This window comes from Raphanus sativus, chromosome 1, assembly GCF_000801105.2.
Source record: "Raphanus sativus cultivar WK10039 chromosome 1, ASM80110v3, whole genome shotgun sequence".
In the NCBI taxonomy this organism is placed as follows: domain Eukaryota; kingdom Viridiplantae; phylum Streptophyta; class Magnoliopsida; order Brassicales; family Brassicaceae; genus Raphanus; species Raphanus sativus.
In genome coordinates, this window is record NC_079511.1 from 12,760,276 (window position 1) to 12,779,152 (window position 18,877).

At 34.9% G+C, this 18,877-nt stretch overlaps 4 protein-coding genes, 2 long non-coding RNA genes, 3 other non-coding genes and 4 pseudogenes across 10 annotated transcripts; 7 read left to right on the top strand and 6 right to left on the bottom strand.

The window, feature by feature from the left end:
* The first annotated feature begins 136 nt into the window (after positions 1 to 136).
* Positions 137 to 1,223, top strand: LOC108861670 (uncharacterized). The gene is made up of 2 exons (XM_018635636.2): positions 137 to 445; positions 513 to 1,223. Exons 1-2 carry the CDS (start codon positions 263 to 265, stop codon positions 1,086 to 1,088), a joined length of 759 nt encoding a protein of 252 aa, XP_018491138.2. The 5' UTR covers positions 137 to 262; the 3' UTR covers positions 1,089 to 1,223.
* A 531-nt stretch (positions 1,224 to 1,754) lies between these two features.
* On the bottom strand, positions 1,755 to 3,024 carry LOC130494816 (uncharacterized). Its single transcript, XR_008934258.1, has 2 exons — positions 2,857 to 3,024; positions 1,755 to 1,912 (listed from the first exon to the last, which is right to left on the bottom strand). It is a non-coding gene; the product is annotated as an uncharacterized LOC130494816 (long non-coding RNA).
* On the bottom strand, positions 2,110 to 2,198 carry LOC130497832 (small nucleolar RNA Z196/R39/R59 family). Its single transcript, XR_008936850.1, has one exon. It is a non-coding gene; the product is annotated as a small nucleolar RNA Z196/R39/R59 family (small nucleolar RNA).
* On the bottom strand, positions 2,373 to 2,460 carry LOC130497888 (small nucleolar RNA snoR4a). Its single transcript, XR_008936923.1, has one exon. It is a non-coding gene; the product is annotated as a small nucleolar RNA snoR4a (small nucleolar RNA).
* On the bottom strand, positions 2,518 to 2,597 carry LOC130497885 (small nucleolar RNA U31b; annotated as a pseudogene).
* Positions 2,832 to 2,920, bottom strand: LOC130497883 (small nucleolar RNA U31b). The gene has a single exon (XR_008936919.1). It is a non-coding gene; the product is annotated as a small nucleolar RNA U31b (small nucleolar RNA).
* Positions 3,025 to 3,362: 338 nt separating the features above from the next.
* Positions 3,363 to 4,144, top strand: LOC108845676 (auxin-responsive protein SAUR67-like; annotated as a pseudogene).
* An 843-nt stretch (positions 4,145 to 4,987) lies between these two features.
* On the top strand, positions 4,988 to 6,076 carry LOC108820337 (membrane protein PM19L). Its single transcript, XM_018593314.2, has 4 exons — positions 4,988 to 5,193; positions 5,307 to 5,526; positions 5,631 to 5,676; positions 5,764 to 6,076. The coding sequence occupies exons 1-4, from the start codon at positions 5,067 to 5,069 to the stop codon at positions 5,848 to 5,850; spliced, it is 480 nt and encodes a 159-aa protein (XP_018448816.1). The 5' UTR covers positions 4,988 to 5,066; the 3' UTR covers positions 5,851 to 6,076.
* A 56-nt stretch (positions 6,077 to 6,132) lies between these two features.
* Positions 6,133 to 8,511, bottom strand: LOC108820214 (uncharacterized). 2 transcript variants are annotated; one of them, XM_018593249.2, is made up of 4 exons: positions 8,194 to 8,511; positions 7,218 to 7,753; positions 7,034 to 7,129; positions 6,133 to 6,368 (listed from the first exon to the last, which is right to left on the bottom strand). In XM_018593249.2, exons 1-3 carry the CDS (start codon positions 8,309 to 8,311, stop codon positions 7,040 to 7,042), a joined length of 744 nt encoding a protein of 247 aa, XP_018448751.2. In that variant the 5' UTR covers positions 8,312 to 8,511; the 3' UTR covers positions 6,133 to 6,368; positions 7,034 to 7,039. The 2 variants fall into 2 exon arrangements, with proteins under 2 accessions (XP_018448751.2, XP_018448707.2); XM_018593205.2 differs by having other exon boundaries at positions 6,133 to 6,363; positions 8,194 to 8,509.
* Positions 8,512 to 8,847: 336 nt separating this feature from the next.
* LOC108851796 (eukaryotic translation initiation factor 4E-3) lies at positions 8,848 to 10,505 on the top strand. Its single transcript, XM_018625268.2, has 5 exons — positions 8,848 to 9,261; positions 9,476 to 9,641; positions 9,737 to 9,862; positions 10,121 to 10,186; positions 10,271 to 10,505. The coding sequence occupies exons 1-5, from the start codon at positions 8,924 to 8,926 to the stop codon at positions 10,319 to 10,321; spliced, it is 747 nt and encodes a 248-aa protein (XP_018480770.2). The 5' UTR covers positions 8,848 to 8,923; the 3' UTR covers positions 10,322 to 10,505.
* Positions 10,506 to 11,588: 1,083 nt separating this feature from the next.
* On the top strand, positions 11,589 to 12,791 carry LOC108845684 (uncharacterized; annotated as a pseudogene).
* Positions 12,792 to 14,565: 1,774 nt separating this feature from the next.
* On the top strand, positions 14,566 to 15,123 carry LOC108845695 (uncharacterized; annotated as a pseudogene).
* Positions 15,124 to 17,454: 2,331 nt separating this feature from the next.
* LOC130494825 (uncharacterized) lies at positions 17,455 to 18,591 on the top strand. The gene is made up of 2 exons (XR_008934262.1): positions 17,455 to 17,851; positions 18,261 to 18,591. It is a non-coding gene; the product is annotated as an uncharacterized LOC130494825 (long non-coding RNA).
* Positions 18,592 to 18,877: the final 286 nt, after the last annotated feature.

An 18,877-nucleotide genomic window follows, 5' to 3' on the forward strand; every position in this document is an offset into this window, starting at 1 on the left:
GTGCTAACAACGGCCCAATAGGCCCATTGTTGCTAGGTTTCGGGTTAGCCCATATTGAGAATTTAAGATCCGACTCCGGGTTGTTGTCGGATCCCATTTAGATCCGTTTCTTGTTGTGTTATCAAAGGGTTTGACTTTTCTGTTCAGTTTCCGAGAATCATCACCAGACCAGAGAATCTGAGAAAGGGAAAAGAAAAAAATAACAAAAAGGAAAGGTGAGATCAGATCTGAAAGAAGAAGAAAGGGAGGGGAAGCAGATAACATGTCTGCGATTGTTTGCGGCAGCAAGAGATCTCTTTTCGACGATTTGTCCGCCGCTTCTTCTTCGCCTCCCGTCTCCAAGAAACTCCGTCGCTTTTCATCTTCTTCTCCGCCTCGTTTCTCCTCCTCATCCCTCCTCCTCCTCCATCACCTCGCGGCCCTTTTCCCCGACATGGATAATCAAGTAAAGTTTCAAACTTCCTTTCCCGGGTTTTGCAAAGATTCTGACTTTTCTTTGCTTTATTTGTTAGATTCTTGAGCGGGCGATCGAGGAATGTGGTGACGATCTCGATTCTGCGATTAGATCTTTGAACCAGCTTCGTTTAGAATCGACCAATAAGGATTCAGAAGAAGCAGGAGGAGGAGGATCGTCAGAGAAAGAGGAAGTCTTGAACTTGGATGGTAACGAGTGGGTTGAGCTCTTCGTGAGGGAGATGGCGAATGCTTCAGACATGAAAGACGCTAAAGACCGTGCTTCGAGAGCATTACAAGCGTTGGAGAAGTCCATCAACGCACGTGCACGTGCAGGTGCCGACGCGGCCACGCAGAGCAGTCTACAGCAGGAGAACTCGATGCTGAGGCAGCAGTTGGAAGCTATAGTCCAGGAGAACGGTTTGCTTAAACGAGCCGTGGTGACGCAGCAGAAGCGGCAGAGGGAAACCGAAGATCAAAGCCAGGAGTTGCAGCGTTTGAGGCAGATGGTTAGTCAGTACCAGGAGCAGCTGAGGACTCTCGAGGTGAATAATTATGCTCTGACGCTTCATCTTAAACAAGCGCAGCAGAACAGTAGTTCGATCCCGGGTCGGTACCATCCAGACGTGTTCTAATGTTGCTTTGTTAGTCAGAGTCAGAGGAGTGTGCTCAGACGTATATCTAATTTCATTTCCAAGGGTTTGTTGTATGTTTCTGATTCTCCGTTGTGACTATGTTTATTGTTATATGAATTCTGGAATGATTGGTTATACTGTGGGGAACAACGATGTCTCCGAAACAGTTTACTTGTATTTTTTTAGACAAGACCTTTGAGACATACCTGATTCTGTAAGGTTACAATACCATACAAAAATAAAAATAAAACATGTACATACAGTATATACATGCACTTTTCAGTTGCGATCTTCCATCTATTATACAATGATGTATATAAATTATCTGAATCAAACGTAAAAACTTTTGAATGGGGAAAGCAGTAGAGCCTTTTAATGAATATGAATAATATGTAAGGGACATAGCTTTCCTAAGCCAACAAGGATGAAAGGAGAAGAGTAAAACGGGCACTCTGCATCAAAGTGGAGTTGGAGCATGATGACAAGCCTTTTAGATGAATGAAAAAAACAGTCTGAGGATCCCCTTGTGGAATGTTGATGACCTTATACTCATCTTTAAGTATATTTGTGATTCTCTTATAATGGATCATCCAATGATTTGTCGATCAAATTGTTTGAGAGGTTAGAGAACTCTCAGAAAACTCTCAAAACCCTTGTAAACGAGTCTTTTAGAAATAAAGACTTTTTCTTTGAAGGTACTGTGTTTATAAAGTACGACTACAACTGCGTCTAAGAAAACAAAAAACAATGAACGAATCCATATGCAAAGCCACTTCCAATCCAAGAGACCGTCTCAGGCTATTGTTATGAACAATCCCTTTACCCTGCAAAAGAACAATAAAAAAAGACACAAGTGATACGGAAAATACAACAATCAATTAGATTACCATAGCCGAGAATGATATTAAAAAATATTAAAAAAAAGGTAAAAAAGTAACAGCTAGCTTATTGGAAAAATTTTAGACAGATACCATTGGCAATAATCAATAACACAAACAAACTCAAAGAATAAAGAGTAAACTGCAACCTCAGCCGAAAGATGGTGATCTAGTGATTAATAATCATGGGATTATCATTAAATATGGACGATATTATTCATCATCGATTGCAGCGAACCAAATAATAAGACTGGTTTAAGAAAAATAGTTAGAAAACAGAGGTCAGATGGTAGTGCATGTCTATGAATCTACACTGTAATTCAGATTTGCAGACGTATGGTTCAATAAACATCCTCATTCCCCATGCTTTGCAATAATAAAAAACACAAGCCATATGATTGGAAAAGGATCAGAGGACATGGCAAATCACTCAGTTCTGCAGAAGCAGATCAGACTGGGTGTCACAAAACAATTAATGCCTTTTCTTCACTTCCAATTAAGATAACAAAACCAAACAGTTATGAAAATCTTATAAAAAAATATATCTGAGAGAATCAGACGAAAATAGTCAATCACCATGTTGCAATGGATGCAAATAAGACTGGGGCGACAATTTCATATCATCACTTTCGTCAATAAAAATAAAGAATCACAGCATTGAAAATCAACCAAGCAGAGCAATAGAAAAAAAATCAACACTAAAGAGTTGAGATTTTTTAACACATTAAAGCTATCAATGGATCAGAAAAGGGCGAATCACTCACTCTGCCAAAAGCAGATCAGACTGGGTGTCACAAAACAATTAATGCCTTTTCATCATATCAATTGACTAAATCCTAAGAACAAGAAAAATACAAGATGAAGAGAATCAGACGAAAATAGTCAATCACCATGTTGCATACACCGTAGTGGATACAAATAAGACTGGGGCGACAATTCCTTATCATCACTTTCTTTGAGAGCCATAGTAGACACACAAAGTTTATTAAGACAAAGGAGGTACCAACGAAAAAACTTAGTAATACGGTACGGGGTTTTTGTTTTTGAGGCTGTCCGAGTCTCTACGCATATGGCGTTGTCATTATATACAGAGCTCTAGGGTTTAAGAGGTAAAGCTTATGGGATTAGCGGCTGACCTCTGACCGGTTCGATTTGGTTTACTTCAATTTAACCGGTATTCTGAACTTCGACATGTGACTACTTTCTTTGTATCAAATGTTTTGTATATCGAAGGATTAGCACTTTCATTGCACACGTTATCCAAAAGATTTATTCCCACATGATCATGCCTTCTCAGTTATCATCATGTATACATTTGAGTTGATTTGCAAATACTTTATGAATTGACTTACCCACTTATATAACCTTTATGACCACAGACAATAATTAGGGAAGCATGTGTTTGTGTCTGGTTTGGCTTTCTCTTCTAAACTCTTCACAGTTTCATTTTTCTACATAATGCAACAAGTTTTATGTATTTCTTCATTAATCACAGCTTGCAAATAATCTCTTTTTTTTTTTTGCTTTAGAATGATGAAGACAAGAAGTTAATAAAGATGGCTAAGAAGTGGCAACAGAGAGCAGCTTCAAGCAGGAATACAATTTCATTTCAGAGATCAAAAACATCTTCTAGCAGATCAACCTCTGTAGAAAAGAGTTATTTTGTGGTTTACACGGCTGACAAAATCAACTTTGCTTTTACCTGACCAATTCTGTTTTTTTTAAGAGCTCTTGAATCTGAAGAAGAGTTCGGCCTTCCAACTGCTGGACCAAACACCTTTCCATTCGATTCAGTTTTCTTGGAGTATCTAATCAAACTGGTCCAACGAAGAAAGGATGAAGACACACAAAAGGCTCTACTAGACTACTACTGTCAATCTCTAGTTCTAAGTGTTCCTCACAATGCTCTTTGCAACAACAAGAACAAAATACTCAACGATTGCTTTACTTTAGAGCTTCCAAATATTGTATATTTTTTTTGTAAAGTTTTAGATTTTTGGATACTACAACACAAAAAGGGAAAACTGGACTTGAAATACAAAAACAAAATCAAGAATTGGGCAAAGTGTTTACATAGGAATTAGAAACTGAAGGTGTCAATCTACCAAAATTTCATTGTACTCAAAAAGGGTTTTTAGTTGCTCCATCTATAAGTTTGGGGTTTCCCTTGCAACCAAAAGAAAACAAGGAATAAATACTAATATGCTATTTTGATATGACAAAATCATTGAGAATTGTTTAAGAATAAGTACCATGTCTCAATTGGATAAAAAGCAAATAGTAAGGAGACACTGAACTGCCAATGAATCTACCTTTTTCTTCTGTAAGAACATCTGAAAAACTCTTTAAAAATAGAGAAATTGCCAAAAATACCATTTTCATAGTACCACTTTTCATGTTTACACTAACCACTTTTACCACTACTTTTAATAAAGGGTTTAGAATTGAAGGTTTAGGATTTAGGGTTTAAATTTAATGTTTTAGGATTTAAGGTATATAGTTTAGGGTTTAGAGTTGAGGATTTAGGGTTTAGAGTTGAGGATTTAGGGTTTATAGTTTAGACTTTAGGGTTTAGGGTTTAGGATATTGAATTTAGGATATATAGTTTAGGGTTTAGGGTTTAGAGTTGAAGATTTTGGGTTTAGAGTTTAGAATTGGAGGTTTAGTATTTAGAATTTGAGATTAGAATTTTGAAAATCATATAAATACAAAGATATAAGAGTTTTTACCATTTTAATAAATAAGGTATTTTTGAAAATGTGTCTTTAGTGGTGGTAAAGATGAATAATGGTACCTTGAAAATGGTATTTTTGAAAATTCCCCTTAAAAATAAGACATACACTTTCTATATGTACAAAAACAAAGCCAAGAATCTTTGGGTTATTATAAGAGTTGCCTTGAACTTCAAGCTATCAACTTTCCAACTCTCTAGTAAACCTTTCTTCTATTACCAGCATCCTTAACAAGAAAAGAACAATGCAAGTTAGTATATTAAGTAGTTTCGTTATGTCTCGTCCCAAACATAAGAACAACTCTAATTTTGTAGTTCTGCTTTCTTATCTTCTCTTCCACATTTTTAATTCTGTTTTTAAAAGGGAAAATGGCGGGTGAGCAAATGAAGCCTGTTGCTTCTCTACTTCTGGTGCTCAACTTCTGCATGTATGTGATTGTTCTAGGGATTGGAGGATGGGCCATGAACAGAGCCATCGACCGCGGATTCGAAATCGGTAAAAACACTGTTAAAAAGACTCATCTCCAATTATGGTTGTTTGGTTATTCTTTTTGATTTCTTAACGTTTCTCGAGTTTAATTTGTTCCTGTGAAAACAAAATTTGAGCAGGACCTGATTTCAATCTTCCAGCACATTTCGCCCCAATTTATTTTCCGATGGGAAACGCAGCAACAGGGTTCTTTGTGACATTCGCGTTGCTTGCGGGAGTAGTTGGTGCAGCTTCCACAATCTCTGGCCTTACCCACATTCGTTCTTGGACCGTGGGAAGCTTACCGGGTGCAGCCATGGCCGCAACTATTGCATGGACCCTCACAGTCCTTGCCATGGGGTAAATATACATTTTATTTATCATTCTCTCTCGTATCACAAGAAACACACATCATGTTTTGAGACTTCGGTGGTAAGACTAATCATATCGTCATTTATCAACAGATTCGCCTGGAAAGAAATCGAGTTTCAAGTGCGAAATGCAAAACTGGTGAGAATTTTCCCTAGTCTCAAATAGTGGATTGTATTTTGGAAACACACAAGTATTGGCTTCATGTTCCTCTCCTTTTCTTTGCAGAGAACCATGGAGGCGTTCTTGATCATACTCTCAGTCACACAGCTTCTTTACATCGCTGCTGTTCACGGCGTGAAGAAACCTACTTAAGAAATTATGGCCTTTCGGATTTTTTTCTACTTTTCAAGTCAACCATCCCGAAGCTCGGCGTGTGGGTGTGTTTGTGTGTGTGTGAGAGATTATATTTTCATAGGAAATTGAAGTAAAGCTTCAGTTAAATTTATGCATTCTTTCTGTACAAAAGGATCAGATCTTGATTTGTGTGTGTATCACTTTGTGTTCATTGAATAAATTCGAACTGTGAGGCTTGATATGATGGATCACACCTCTACATGTATCTAATGAACTACACAATATAAATGACAGTTGTGGTAATTGAAAGAAAAATAGAGCTCTATTTAGTCTCATGAATCTAAAAAATCCATTTAATGGACAAATTAAGACTGTATTTCAAAAATGAAAGGTAAATTGAGATTTATGTTGCTAAAAGCCGCCCACATTATTATCTATCAAAGATGATGTACAAAGAAGAGTGTACCCTAAGTTCTGCTTTTTGGTTGTCTTTGAGCTTTGCTGTCATGAGCGTCCATCTTTATCCAACACCTGCTCTTCCGCAGCACAATGCAGAGAATACATGTCAGTGACACGGGTTATAACATAATAGACAATTTTGTTAAAGATACACACAAAGAACAACATAAGGATTTGATCTCTGAGGGAGAGTGGAGAGAAACTATAACAATCTGATCCTCTAACCGGTGGAAAAATGTTAGGAGATGAGTGTAAGCTAACTGCTATTTTTACAAGATTTTGTGACAATCCAACCAAACAAGATTAAAGTAGCTAATAGCTATCAAGATTGCATTGGCATATGAACTTCAGATTCCGGCCACAATACAATCTAGATGTAGACTTCTTAGTGTTAACTTGACCAAGCATGAGTTGTGTGTTTTAGATAGCTTGGCATTGGACATTAGTTCTATACAATTTCAGTAACAAATATAGAATAACGAGAACAACAATGAAATAATTGGAAAAGACTCTCGGAGAAAGTTTTTAAAGTGGATAATTTGATAGAAACTCTGCGCTAAACAATCTACTTAAGACACACTCACAATCCAAGATTAAATGAAGTAGTTTCAGTGAAAGTATAAGGAGTCCAAGGACATCATCACAAACACAGGACACATTGCAGGTCAGGGAAGATCATTGTAACTAAGAACCTCAACCAGGTAAAGAACATCTTAGCAGGAATTCATAAACCAAAACTAACCTGTGTTTATCTGTCAGATCCTGTCACTGCATCAAACAAACCGCAGCAACTTAACCATGAAGTTCGGACAGCTGGTGGGGCAGGCAACAAAAGACGCTGCAAAACATTACATGAGATTCAGTCAAACTAAAAAGAGAGAAAATTCACATGTACACGATGCAAGAAGAAGAAAAAGAGATGCTACATTTTCCTCAGAGGATACTGGAGCTTCAGATTCTCTTGCACTCTCTACATTTCCGCTTGTTCCATTAGCAGACCCTGGAAGAGTAGACTCTTTACCGTTTTCTTTCTCCAGAGATTGATACTCTTTCTTTTCATCAGACTTCTGTTTGACCAGATTTGAGTGTGTTGAGGTCTCAGCACGCTCACTCTTATCAGGAATCACTACTTGGGAGACAGAATCGACAACAGGAGCGATTTCCTCAACTGAATCACCACAAGAATCCTGAGTAGAGTTTCCATTAGAGGAAATGGGAGATTTCTCCACAATATTGTCATTGTCATCCGTTCCTCTTTCAACAGCGACGTCATTTCCACTTTTGGGTCCTAGTCCCTGATGAGTAACATCTGATATCTCTTTAGTAGTAGTGTCCTTCTCCTTCAGCACCAAAGAAGATGATGGATCTTTTGTGACACCAAATTCTTGATTCTCTTGAGAAACAGGGGAACTCAAAGTGCTATCACTTTCCCTATCATCTTGGCTTCCTTGTTCATCATTTCCTGATATAAATTTTGGTTAAATTCAAAAGGTTAACAGAATCTACTGAGCACATAACAAGAAATAATACTTCCTCTTCCATAAACTAAACTACTGGAGAATGAGAAAGAACGATAAACACTTGTTACAAATGCTGTTCAAATTCGTGGACGATGTGTTCTTCACATTGCAGGTCAAGTTCATGAACTTAGCATTCTTTCTTCAATTCAGTGGGGAAGATCTTTAGCTCACAAGAGAGGAGACAATACTATTAAATCGAACAGATCCCTCTTACGCACGCACGAATCATGAAAAGGTTAATTATCCTCGACGAACTTGCGGAAACTAACTATAGCAAAATCAGGCGTTAACACCATTCCATTCAAGACAAATCTATCGACCTAGCAGCAACGAATCCTCGATATAATACGACGAGCAGGAGAGAGAGAGAGAAGAAATGTACCGTGGAGATTATCGCCATTGAACCTCTTATTGTTCGTACTTGTTCCAATCGCTTCTTCTTGCTGCTGCTGCTGCTGCTTCTTCTTCAACGCCTTTCTCTTCTTCGCACCGGGAGGCATGACCGATCGATCGAAAACAATGGAGGATTGATTCTCTCTCGCCTTGAGAATTGAGTAAAAAGTTTCGTTCGCCTCAAGAGTTTGTTTCTCTCTATCTCTATCTCGCTCGCTCGCTACAGTGTGAGTTGGTTTGGTGTGTGTGGACTGCGTTTTCTTTTTGTCTCCACGTAGGACGAAAAGCAGAATCTCCCGTGGAGGAAATAGATCATTTGTTTTCTTTTTTGACTTGCTACTCTTTTTTTTTCTTGGTTTCTAATATTATTATTCAACACCTCATTAAATTTTTAATTTATGATATTCAACCGAACAAACAACATTTTCATACAAAGAAAAAAAAAACTAAATCACAAAACCAAGCTTTTTATTTCACTAATCATATCATCGACTATTAAGGTCTCTCTCTTTTTATTATTCGTAATTAAAAAGAATAAATAAATATCCCCGCGTAATTTAATTTGACTTGGAGTATTGGTCTTTAATGGGCTAACACTGGGCTTTATGTTACGGACAAACTTTTTCCCCTCCATCTCCGTCAACAACAGAAGACGGACTCGACGGAGCTAACGGAAAAGTAACTGATCCGAGCCAGCGAGAAAGAGAGAGAGAGAGAAAATGGCGGTTGAGGCTTCTTCACTATCAGCGATCATGGCGGAAGAGGAGAATCTCGATCCCAACACCACGAACCTTATCCGCTTCGAGAAGCATTTGCCGGTGATTCGCGCTATCCGCGGCGGCGAAGAAGGTCCGTCGAAGGAGCAAAAGATCGCATGCGGCGGAAATGGCTACGTGTGGAAGAAATCAAAACCAACCACCGTAATCCAACGCTCGCACGCCTTCCAGAGATCTTGGACCTTCTGGTTCGATAATCCTTCCTCGAAATCGTATCAAGCCACATGGGGAAGCTCTCTCAGAACCTTGTACACATTCGCTACCATCGAGGAGTTCTGGAGGTTAGATTTACCTAAAATCCATCTCGTATGGCAGGTTCAAGTAGTAGAAGAATGGTTATAGTTGTATCTTTGGAGTAAACATCAGAGATATTGAATCAGCTGCTTGTGATTGTTTCTAGGTTTAGCTGTGTGTATTCCTTTTTCTGCGTTTGAGCTTTCTTGTAGCTTAAGGTATCTTGTTCAAAAGCGTTTTTTGTTTAACTACTTGATGCAGTCTTTACAATAACATGCATCCTCCAACCAAGTGGGTTCATGGGTCGGATCTTTACTGCTTCAAACGTGAAATTGAACCCAAGTGGGAAGATCCTGTTTGTGCTAATGGAGGGAAGTGGACTATGATGTTCCCTAAGGCTACACTGGAATCCAGCTGGCTTAACACGGTAATTGTAACTTTTCAGGAGTAATCCTTAGGCAATGGTGCTTGTTGGATGCATTTTTTGAATGTTTTTTCTTTTGTCTCTGCTACTTGTGTTAGTTACTTGCATTAGTAGGTGAGCAGTTTGAGCATGGAGATGAGATTTGCGGGGCAGTTTTGAATTTCAGAATGAGAGGGGATAAGATCTGTGTATGGACAAAGAACGCTGCTAATGAGGAAGCTCAGGTAGATCGTTTACGTTTTCTTTAAGTCTACATTTACGCTTGTTTTTGAGGAACACACAACATGTAGATAGTTGATTTCCTGAGGTCCCTAAGTGCTTATCCAAACACTAGTAAGGAGAAACTACACGACAATTGACTCTTATCCTTGTTTCCTTCATAAGATGTACAAACGTACTTAAATTTTGGGGAAGTTTAATCATTTATTCTGTTTATATGAGGGTTTTTTTCCAGACTGATATCTTGTTGATGTAACCTGCAGCTAAGCATTGGAAAACAGTGGAAGGAACTTCTTGGTTGCAATGAAATAGTCGGATTCATATTTCATGTAATTATTCGTAGACATCTTTGTAATGTTCTCTTAAAGCTACATTGGTTTGTGTTGTTCTGACTTGTCCAATCTTCTTTTCAGGAGGATGCAAAGACTCTTGATCGTAATGCTAAACCTCGGTATACTGTATGAGCTTACTGTCTTACTTGTCAGCTTCCCGGAAAAGAAAAAGAAGACTCAAAAGAGAAGTCTTATGAGAGAATACATGACCTTTTTGTTATTTCTGTTTCTATCTTTTACTGTAAAAAGATGCACATTTTGTGATTGAAGTGATTAGCATTCTCTCACTTTCAACCTTGGAATGGGTTTTAGTCAAGGGAAATTGCAGTACATAGCCTCAAATAAAACACTAGTTAGGTATATGGAAAGGTTAACCCCACCATGCTCGTATAGTTTAACCCCACTAACATAAACCTCTTACTTTTTTTTCTCTCTTGACAAAAAGATTTTAAAAGTTCCGACAAAAAGTTAAAAAATAAATAAAATTACTCGATATAAACTATAAATTATTGTGTTTAGAAATTATATTAAATAATTATTTAATATGATAAAATTTTAAAATATATACTACTACTTATACAAATAAATATTTATTTATAAAAATAGAATCCGTGTAGACACACAATCAAGCTTTATTATATATTTTTTAAAGAAATGTGAAGTGTAGAGACTGGTTATGTACTATGAGTACATTGATTGTCGTTGTATGATGACCTAATGTATGATTGTCCTATTATATTTCGGTTTTAATTAACATTTGATTCATCGAATTTAATTATTAAACTAGGTGTTTTGACCACCATACAAACATAATTATCTTCCTAATATTTATTAATAAATATAATATTAATTTAAAAATCAGCAAAATAATTTATTGTCGTATACTTACAGACTCAATAACAAATTTAACATCAACTATTTATGTATGATGCAGTCTTTCACTAAAAAACATATATATACATATATACTAGAATCGGTCTGCGCTACGCGCATAATATAATTTTCTTGGTAGTACAATTATGGTTTTATTTTGTTGGTTGTGTGTTTATGTCTTTTTAACTTTTTGTTTGGTGGATGTTTATCTCAAAATTAAAGGTTATTTCTTGACAAAAAGAAGAAATGGGCACAAGTAGCATCAATAAATTAGTTGAGAGAATATCAATATTATTAATACAAAATCATTATTAACAATTACCCTTGCAACTCTTTGGAATATTACTTTTGTGCCACTAGACCAACTTAAAAAACAAATTTACTTATATATTTCATAAACTGTATTTCTACGCTCACTACTTATTTTTTGTAACCACCATTTTGATTTCAATTTAAACGGCCCCACTTTTTGTATCTAAAAGCTATCAACAAAGAGAACACCAAAGATAAAAATTATTAAACAAAAATGATGGTTATTGCTGCACCCACACGTTTGATTCTTGATACGATTGAATTGAGAGTTTATATGGAAACCGTTTTAATCATAACTAAGGGTGTGTGTGGTGAATGTGGTCCACAAAACAGATAGGGACGGGACAAAAGCTGTCGCCATTCACCTTACTTTTCGTTTTGCTTTTTTTTTTTTAATTTTAAAATAATAGAAAATGAGTAATTCTCCATGTTCTGTTGTTAGAAGGTAAAACGCCCATACCCATATTTTATGTAGAAAAACAGTGGTTTTTGGTGGTTTGTGATGTTTTCAATTGTTTTTATTATTTTCAAATACAACAAAAAAATAAAAAATATCTACACTATAAAAGGAAGACGTACAGTCAATTTACACACTTCAATTATCAAATTCCATCTCGCTTTATTTCCTTTTCTGGTGAATTTTTTTTTTTGTTTTCAAACCATAACAAGGTATGTTCCTTTTATTCTTTTATCTGTCTAAAAAAGTTCAACAAAGTATGTTTCTTTAAAGAAGTTCTTAAAGCACCATAATTAGTTGCATTCAATTATATTAGAACTCCAACAAGACAAGAACTATACCGAATTTCTGAAAGACTTCAAGTACATCCAAAATATTATCCATATTTTAGTTGATTTGTTGGAGCTATGGATGGGACTTGTGTAAAAGTGCCACCAAAGTCACAAGAAGTGTATTGGAATCGACACGATAAAGCATCATTGAATATCATGGCAATATATAATCTCAATATGCTATTCACATATATATGGAATGGAGCAACAAGATCTTGTCATGATACAGCCATTGTCAAAATGACACAACAAAGCGATCCTGATTTCCTTTGCCTCCAATAGAAAAGTATTATGTCGTTGATTCGGGGTATCCAAACAGACAAGGAATTTTGGTTTCTTATAAGTCATCACGAAACAATGTTGTCAGATATCATATGTCCCAGTTCAACTATGGGCCTGCTCCATGGAATAAAGAAGAATTATTTAATTGATATCATGCGTCTTTATGTTCAGTTACACAGAGAACTTTTGGAGTTTGGAAGAAAAAATGGAGAATTATTTGTGATTTTCCAAGATATAGTTTAACATACAAAAGAGAGTGATAATAGCTACAATGAGATTGCATAATCTTATCAAGATTTTAAATTTTTCTGATACAGATTTTGCTGATGTCATGTCAGAGACATGAAGATTCAACACACATGAAGAGACTGATTTTCATACCGATTTAGATGATGTGGAAACAGTTGAGGGAACAGATGGAGGACATAAGTTTTAAATAAGAGATAATATTGCAAATCTTTTATGGGAAAAATCAATAAATTAATTTTATCTTCTGAATGTAATTTATTTGTGCTTTATAAAAAATAAAAAATATATTTATAATATACAGTAAAATATTATTTTATATTTTCCCGCACTTTTTATGATCACCATTCAACATTTTCCCGCACTATCTATTACTTTGGTCACCATTCACATATTGTTTTGAACCGCTTCTTTTAAACGAATTGCATTTGTCCCGCAGTATGCGTTTTGTTAACATAAACCGCAGTTAAACCACACCGCACTAACCTAACCGTTTGTCCCGCACCGCTCAAACCGATGTTACCATTCGGAGCCAATATTGGGGGACACCACCAAATTCTCAACCGTGGGGGTGTACCTCCAAGTGGTCTCGGTTGGAACACACGCTCAAATGTTCAACAATGGAGTATACCACCATATCATCAGCAATGGACATTCCACAAAATTTTCATCATGGTCAACATGCATCAAATTTTCAGTAAGACGGCTCTTCAAGAACAACACCCACAAATGTTCAATTTGGATTTGAAGCTTAAAATCAAGTTGAAAGTCCAATGAATAATCAATGAAAGTATCCAGAAGGTACAACCACATATACTTCACCCAAAATTCACCAAACACCATCACCGAATATCGGTTTCACAAATTATTTTGAATCTGCAAGCACATCGCAACAACCGAGACATGGAGGTCTGTTCAACATTTGGAGAACCACAGAAGAACATAATACATGACATCAAAGTGATTCAGGAGAAGATTAGCGATCTGATTGTCATGTTTTGATATTGTGATATAATATTTTATTATTTTTTGTGTGTTAATGTTTTGTTAAGTCGTAATATTTTAAAATATTTTAATATTATTTTGGTGTATTAATTTATTGTTATAGTGTAATGTTTTGAAATATTTAAATATTATTTTGGTGTGTTAATGTTTTGTCATGTTGTAATGCTTTAAAATATTTTTATGTGTTTTGGTGTGTTAATGTTTTGTCATGTTGTAATGCTTTAAAATATTTTTATATGTTTTGGTGTGTTAATGGTTATTATTTATATATGTCTAGTGAAGCATTTCACATGTTTATTAATTTGCAGGCGTTTCGTATCTGTCAGTTGCGATCACAAAACATCTACATGCTATCTTATGAAGAGAGAATTGAGTTATGGAATTTAGAAAATGAGCTATTCGAAGAGTTGATTATTCAGCCCACATTGAATTATTATGATCGATATTTTCATAGAGCACCTGCCTAGACAGACGGAGGTAAAGGGTGGAGAAATATGTGGTTTCGACTTCAAGTAGATGATGCTGCTTGTCTACAACTCCTACGAATGTCGCTGCCATGTTTCCGGATTTTATGTAACATGCTACAAACGAATTATGGTCTACAACCAAATTCAAATGTAAGCATTGAAGAAAGTGTGTCTATATTTTTGCGAATATGCAAGCACAATGAAGTTCAAAGAAATGTTGGGTTGAGATTGGGACGAAATCAAGAGACTGTGAAAAAAAAATTTAAAGAAATTCTTAAAACGACAAAATTACTTGTGTGTAATTATATCAGAACTCCAACAAGATAAGAACTATACTGAATTCCTGAAAGACTTCAAATACATCCAAAATATTATCTATATTTTAGTGGATTTGTTAGAGCTATGGATGAGTCTCATTTTTGCGTAAAAGTGCCACTAGAGTTACAAGGAATGTATTGGAACCAACACGATAATGTGTCGTTAAATATCATGGCAATCTGCGATCTCAATATGCTATTCACATATATATGGAATGGAGCATCAGTATCTTATCATGATATAATTGTTCTCACAATGGCACAATAAAGCGATCCTAATTTCCTTTGCCTCTAATGGAAAAGTTTTATGTCGTTGACTCGGGTTATCCAAACATGCAAGGATTTTTGGCTCCATATAAGTCATCACGAAACAATGTTGTCAGATATCATATGTCTCAGTTCAACTATGGGCCTGCTCCACGGAATAAAGAAGAATCTTTTAATTGATATCATGCGTCTCTACATTCAGTTACAGAGAGGACTTTTGGAGTTTGGAAAAAAATGAAGAATTCTTTGTGATTTTCCAAGATATAGTATTAACATACAAAAGGGAGTGATAATAGTTGCAATAGGATTGCATAATTTTATCAAAATTTCAATTTTTTCTGATGCAGATTTTGCTGAAGTCATGTCAGAAACATGAGGATTCGACACACATGAAGAGACTGATTTTCATACCGATTTAGATGATGTGGAAACAGTTGAGGGAACATTGATTTTCATACCGATTTATCTTCTGAATGTAATTTATTTGTGCTTTATAAGAAATATAAAATATATTTATAATGTACAGTAAAATATTATTTTATATTTTCCCGCATTTTTTATAATCACCATTTAAACATTTGTCCCGCACTATCTATTACTTTTATCACCATTCACACATGTTTTGAACCGCTTCTTTTAGACGAATTGTATTTGTCCCGCAATATGCGTTTTGTTAACATAAACAGCAGTTAAACCGCACCGCACTAACCTAACCGCTTGTCCAGGATCGTTCAAACCATTGTTACCATTCGGAGCCTAAAGAGAAGTGGCAGTGACAAAAATATATCAGGAACAAATGGTATAGATTTATGATCTACTCTATTAAATAGAAATATGATCTATTAATATAAGTTTAGTCTAAATATTTTAATATAATTATTAAATTATTTTACTAATTATTTAAAAAAAATATTTTACACAAATACAAAACAAAAAGAAAATAACGTGATCTTTTAAGGAAAAAGCAATTAGTTGAGAGGATATGATTTGAGTAATTGCAGCGTATATACACGAAAACTGTGTAATTTGCGAATCAGCTTTGTCTACGAAGAAGGAAGCTATAAGTAATGCAACTATGAATCTCATGGAGAGTTCGATATGAAATTTCACCTTTTTTGCTGATCTGTTCTTTTTTAATGGCAGTTTTGTCCTTGTTTTTCCTATACAATGACTATGAATGTTGCATGCGTTTTCTATGAGGGACGGGACCGACCGCAAATAAGTCACCATTCAACAATTGCAATTTTATTATAATGACAACTGATACAAAAATTAAGTGGGCTGTCGGCATTTCATCAACACGAACAAATAAATGGAACGCCGATGTATAGTCATAACACCTCAAATGAGGTGTGTTTTAGGGTGTGGTTCTTTATAGTTATTATTTTGAACTGAGTAAGTTAAAAAAATTTGTTTAACTAACATCAATAATTAGAACACATTTATTCAAATAAAAGTTTGGATATAAATAAAATCGTATTATATATATCAAAATTTGCACCATTTTGTTAAGGCCTAAAACCGTACAAATATGGTATAATTTGACTTTGACATTTTTTTATTTTAAATAACAAACTTAAATTAATTCTGTTCTTAAAAAAAATCTCAATTATAATATTTTAAATAAAATATGATATTAGCTATAAAAATCTCAATAGTATCATATTTAATTTCATATTTCTGATATATAAAATACCTTTTAAAATAAAAATACTATATTTTAAAAATTATATTAGTATCACTAATATTTCGGTGCCCTATTTTAAAAATATATTAAATTTTATACATAACATTATCTTTATAATATTATATTTAAATATTTTAGTGTTATTTACATGTGTGTATATATATGTATATATATATTTATTTATAAATCTTGTATAAGTATATAATCTATGATATTTTTTTAGAATTTTATTATTTTTAAAAATATATTTTTACGGATCCAGATATCTGTGGTAGTACGATATACAGACGAATATCCAGATATCAAGACATTAAATCAACGAATCCGATGAATCCGGTATAGTATCCGAATATCCTAAATTTTTCGGAATCTAGATTTGTCCAACCCTAGTTTGATGGTAGTAAGTAGGTCTGGGCACATTTTTCTGGAACAGTAAAATGAAACTGAAATATAATTTTGTTCGGGTTTTAATCATGTCAATTATACTAGTGGACTTATATCTCTAGAATCGAAAAATTAGAACCGAACCGAAATCGAATCGAGAACTGAATGGATATCCAAATTTTTATAGTTTATATATTTATAAATTTAAATATATTTATTTTTGAAATAATCAATTAATTTAAAAATATTATTTGTATGTCGAAATACTCAAAAATATTATTTATATTTCAGCTATATAATTTTTTAAAAATAATTTAAAATTAAATTAGTATAACTAATATTTTAGTTTTTATAAAATAGATTATATGTACCCCGCAGTTACACTACTCATTATAAATATCACCGTTCATATTTTGTTATAAACCACACTGTTTAGACGAACCACAGTTGTTCCGTAGTATGCGTTTCTCATGTATAAACCACAGTAAAACCGCACCGCACTAACTAATCCGCTTGCCGCGCACCGCATAATCCGCTATTACCATTCGGGGCCAACATATATCGTATCGTTTTCCAAAACCCATTTCTCTCCTCTCTCCTTATAATTATTGTAATTATCAAAATTATGAATTTAGAAGAAAGACATACACTTCCAAAAACCACACTCTATATTTTTTTTTATTTCTCCTTTCTCGCCCCTGTTCCTTCTTATTCTACTTCCTCTTCCTCCTTGACGCACCAACTAGTTTCAAAGCCCATCCTTCTCTCTCCTGCGTATTCGTATACATACATATACATGGCTATTCAGACATTTTCGGTTTGGTCCCAGATTCAATTACCAGAAGCTATATTTTTTTGAAAAAAGAGGATGGTTGGGAATGGTGCTAGGATTTCGATTCCGGCGGGTGCCATGAAGACGGTTGAGACCATCAAAGAGATCACTGCTGATAACTACAGTGAGTATGAGATTCACGCAATGCTCCTTAAATGAAATATGAATCCAATGACGCTGCTCAACGCCTTCGTCTTCAGGGTATATCATCTTATCATCCTCTTCTCTTATATGATTCCTGATTTGGTTTCTTTGACTGAATCCATGATTTCATTGTGGGTTTTCTATTTGTGGGGGTTTTTAACTTAGGTTTTAGTCTCTAATTTGTTAACCTTATGTATGAATTTTATGGGTTTGATATCATCAGAAGTAAAGCATGTCTCTAGTTGTTGATGTCATATTGTCTTGTTTAGGGATTGATTAGAGTATGTGTGAATCAAAGCAGCACGCATCTGGGTTTTAGGGCCAGTGTCTGATGGATTTTTACCCTCGGCATTGTGTCTTTCTGATCTTTTTTTCCTTATGTTTCTCTGTTTCGGTAGAACCAGTTCTTCTTTTGTTGGATTTGTGGACCTATCTTGTAGATTTGAGGTTGTCTGATTATTTGCAGGTTTTGTCCTCCCATGGAGATCTGTATTGATCTTCATCCTCAGATCCACTGAAGCTTTGCAATGAAAGCTTCTCGCATTCTCCAGCTTCCCCTTTCGGACTCTTGGGTCAACTTCAAGATTCTCCGATGATTTGAAGTCATAGATTCCTTAACAAGGTATGGGTGTGTTTGGTCTTTGTTGGCTTCGGTTTTCTAGCAGAGTGAAACTCGCACAAGGAAATCATGTATTTTACATCAGCCTCATAACTTTTTGGAAGAGAGAATCATGGTGTAAAACTATATATTTGTCTTGTTTTTTGTGGCTAATGGAATAATTAGTTCTACTTAAAAAGTATTATCCAACTAACAATACTTTCAGTCATATGTTATTGCAAATTTTGGATCAAGAAAACTACAACAAGTTACGACCTATGAGTTACAATGGCGTAGACTTTTTCATTTTTGCTCTTTCCCTCATCAACAAGTCTAGTTATAATAACCGGCTACTAATCAAAAAATCCAAATAACAATAATGATATGTGAAAATTTGATATACATTACATTACATAATTTAGGAAACGAGAATAATCTACGACTTTGAGTCTATAGTGATAACCGACTATTGATCGAAAATTCAA

What these genes read in the sequence shown, in the direction of transcription:
- LOC108820214 (XM_018593249.2), bottom strand. Translation starts at nt 8,311, where the DNA reads ATGCCTCCCGGTGCGAAGAAGAGAAAGGCGTTGAAGAAGAAGCAGCAG. An exon ending in CAATGGCGATAATCTCCACG is followed by an intron (nt 7,754 to 8,193) that starts GTACATTTCTTC and finishes AATTTATATCAG; the next exon opens with GAAATGATGAACAAGGAAGC. An exon ending in CAGTATCCTCTGAGGAAAAT is followed by an intron (nt 7,130 to 7,217) that starts GTAGCATCTCTT and finishes AATGTTTTGCAG; the next exon opens with CGTCTTTTGTTGCCTGCCCC.
- LOC108851796 (XM_018625268.2), top strand. Translation starts at nt 8,924, where the DNA reads ATGGCGGTTGAGGCTTCTTCACTATCAGCGATCATGGCGGAAGAGGAG. An exon ending in AATCCAGCTGGCTTAACACG is followed by an intron (nt 9,642 to 9,736) that starts GTAATTGTAACT and finishes TACTTGTGTTAG; the next exon opens with TTACTTGCATTAGTAGGTGA. An exon ending in CTGCTAATGAGGAAGCTCAG is followed by an intron (nt 9,863 to 10,120) that starts GTAGATCGTTTA and finishes TGTAACCTGCAG; the next exon opens with CTAAGCATTGGAAAACAGTG.
- LOC108861670 (XM_018635636.2), top strand. Translation starts at nt 263, where the DNA reads ATGTCTGCGATTGTTTGCGGCAGCAAGAGATCTCTTTTCGACGATTTG. An exon ending in TCCCCGACATGGATAATCAA is followed by an intron (nt 446 to 512) that starts GTAAAGTTTCAA and finishes TTTATTTGTTAG; the next exon opens with ATTCTTGAGCGGGCGATCGA.
- LOC108820337 (XM_018593314.2), top strand. Translation starts at nt 5,067, where the DNA reads ATGGCGGGTGAGCAAATGAAGCCTGTTGCTTCTCTACTTCTGGTGCTC. An exon ending in CGACCGCGGATTCGAAATCG is followed by an intron (nt 5,194 to 5,306) that starts GTAAAAACACTG and finishes AAATTTGAGCAG; the next exon opens with GACCTGATTTCAATCTTCCA. An exon ending in AAGTGCGAAATGCAAAACTG is followed by an intron (nt 5,677 to 5,763) that starts GTGAGAATTTTC and finishes TTTTCTTTGCAG; the next exon opens with AGAACCATGGAGGCGTTCTT.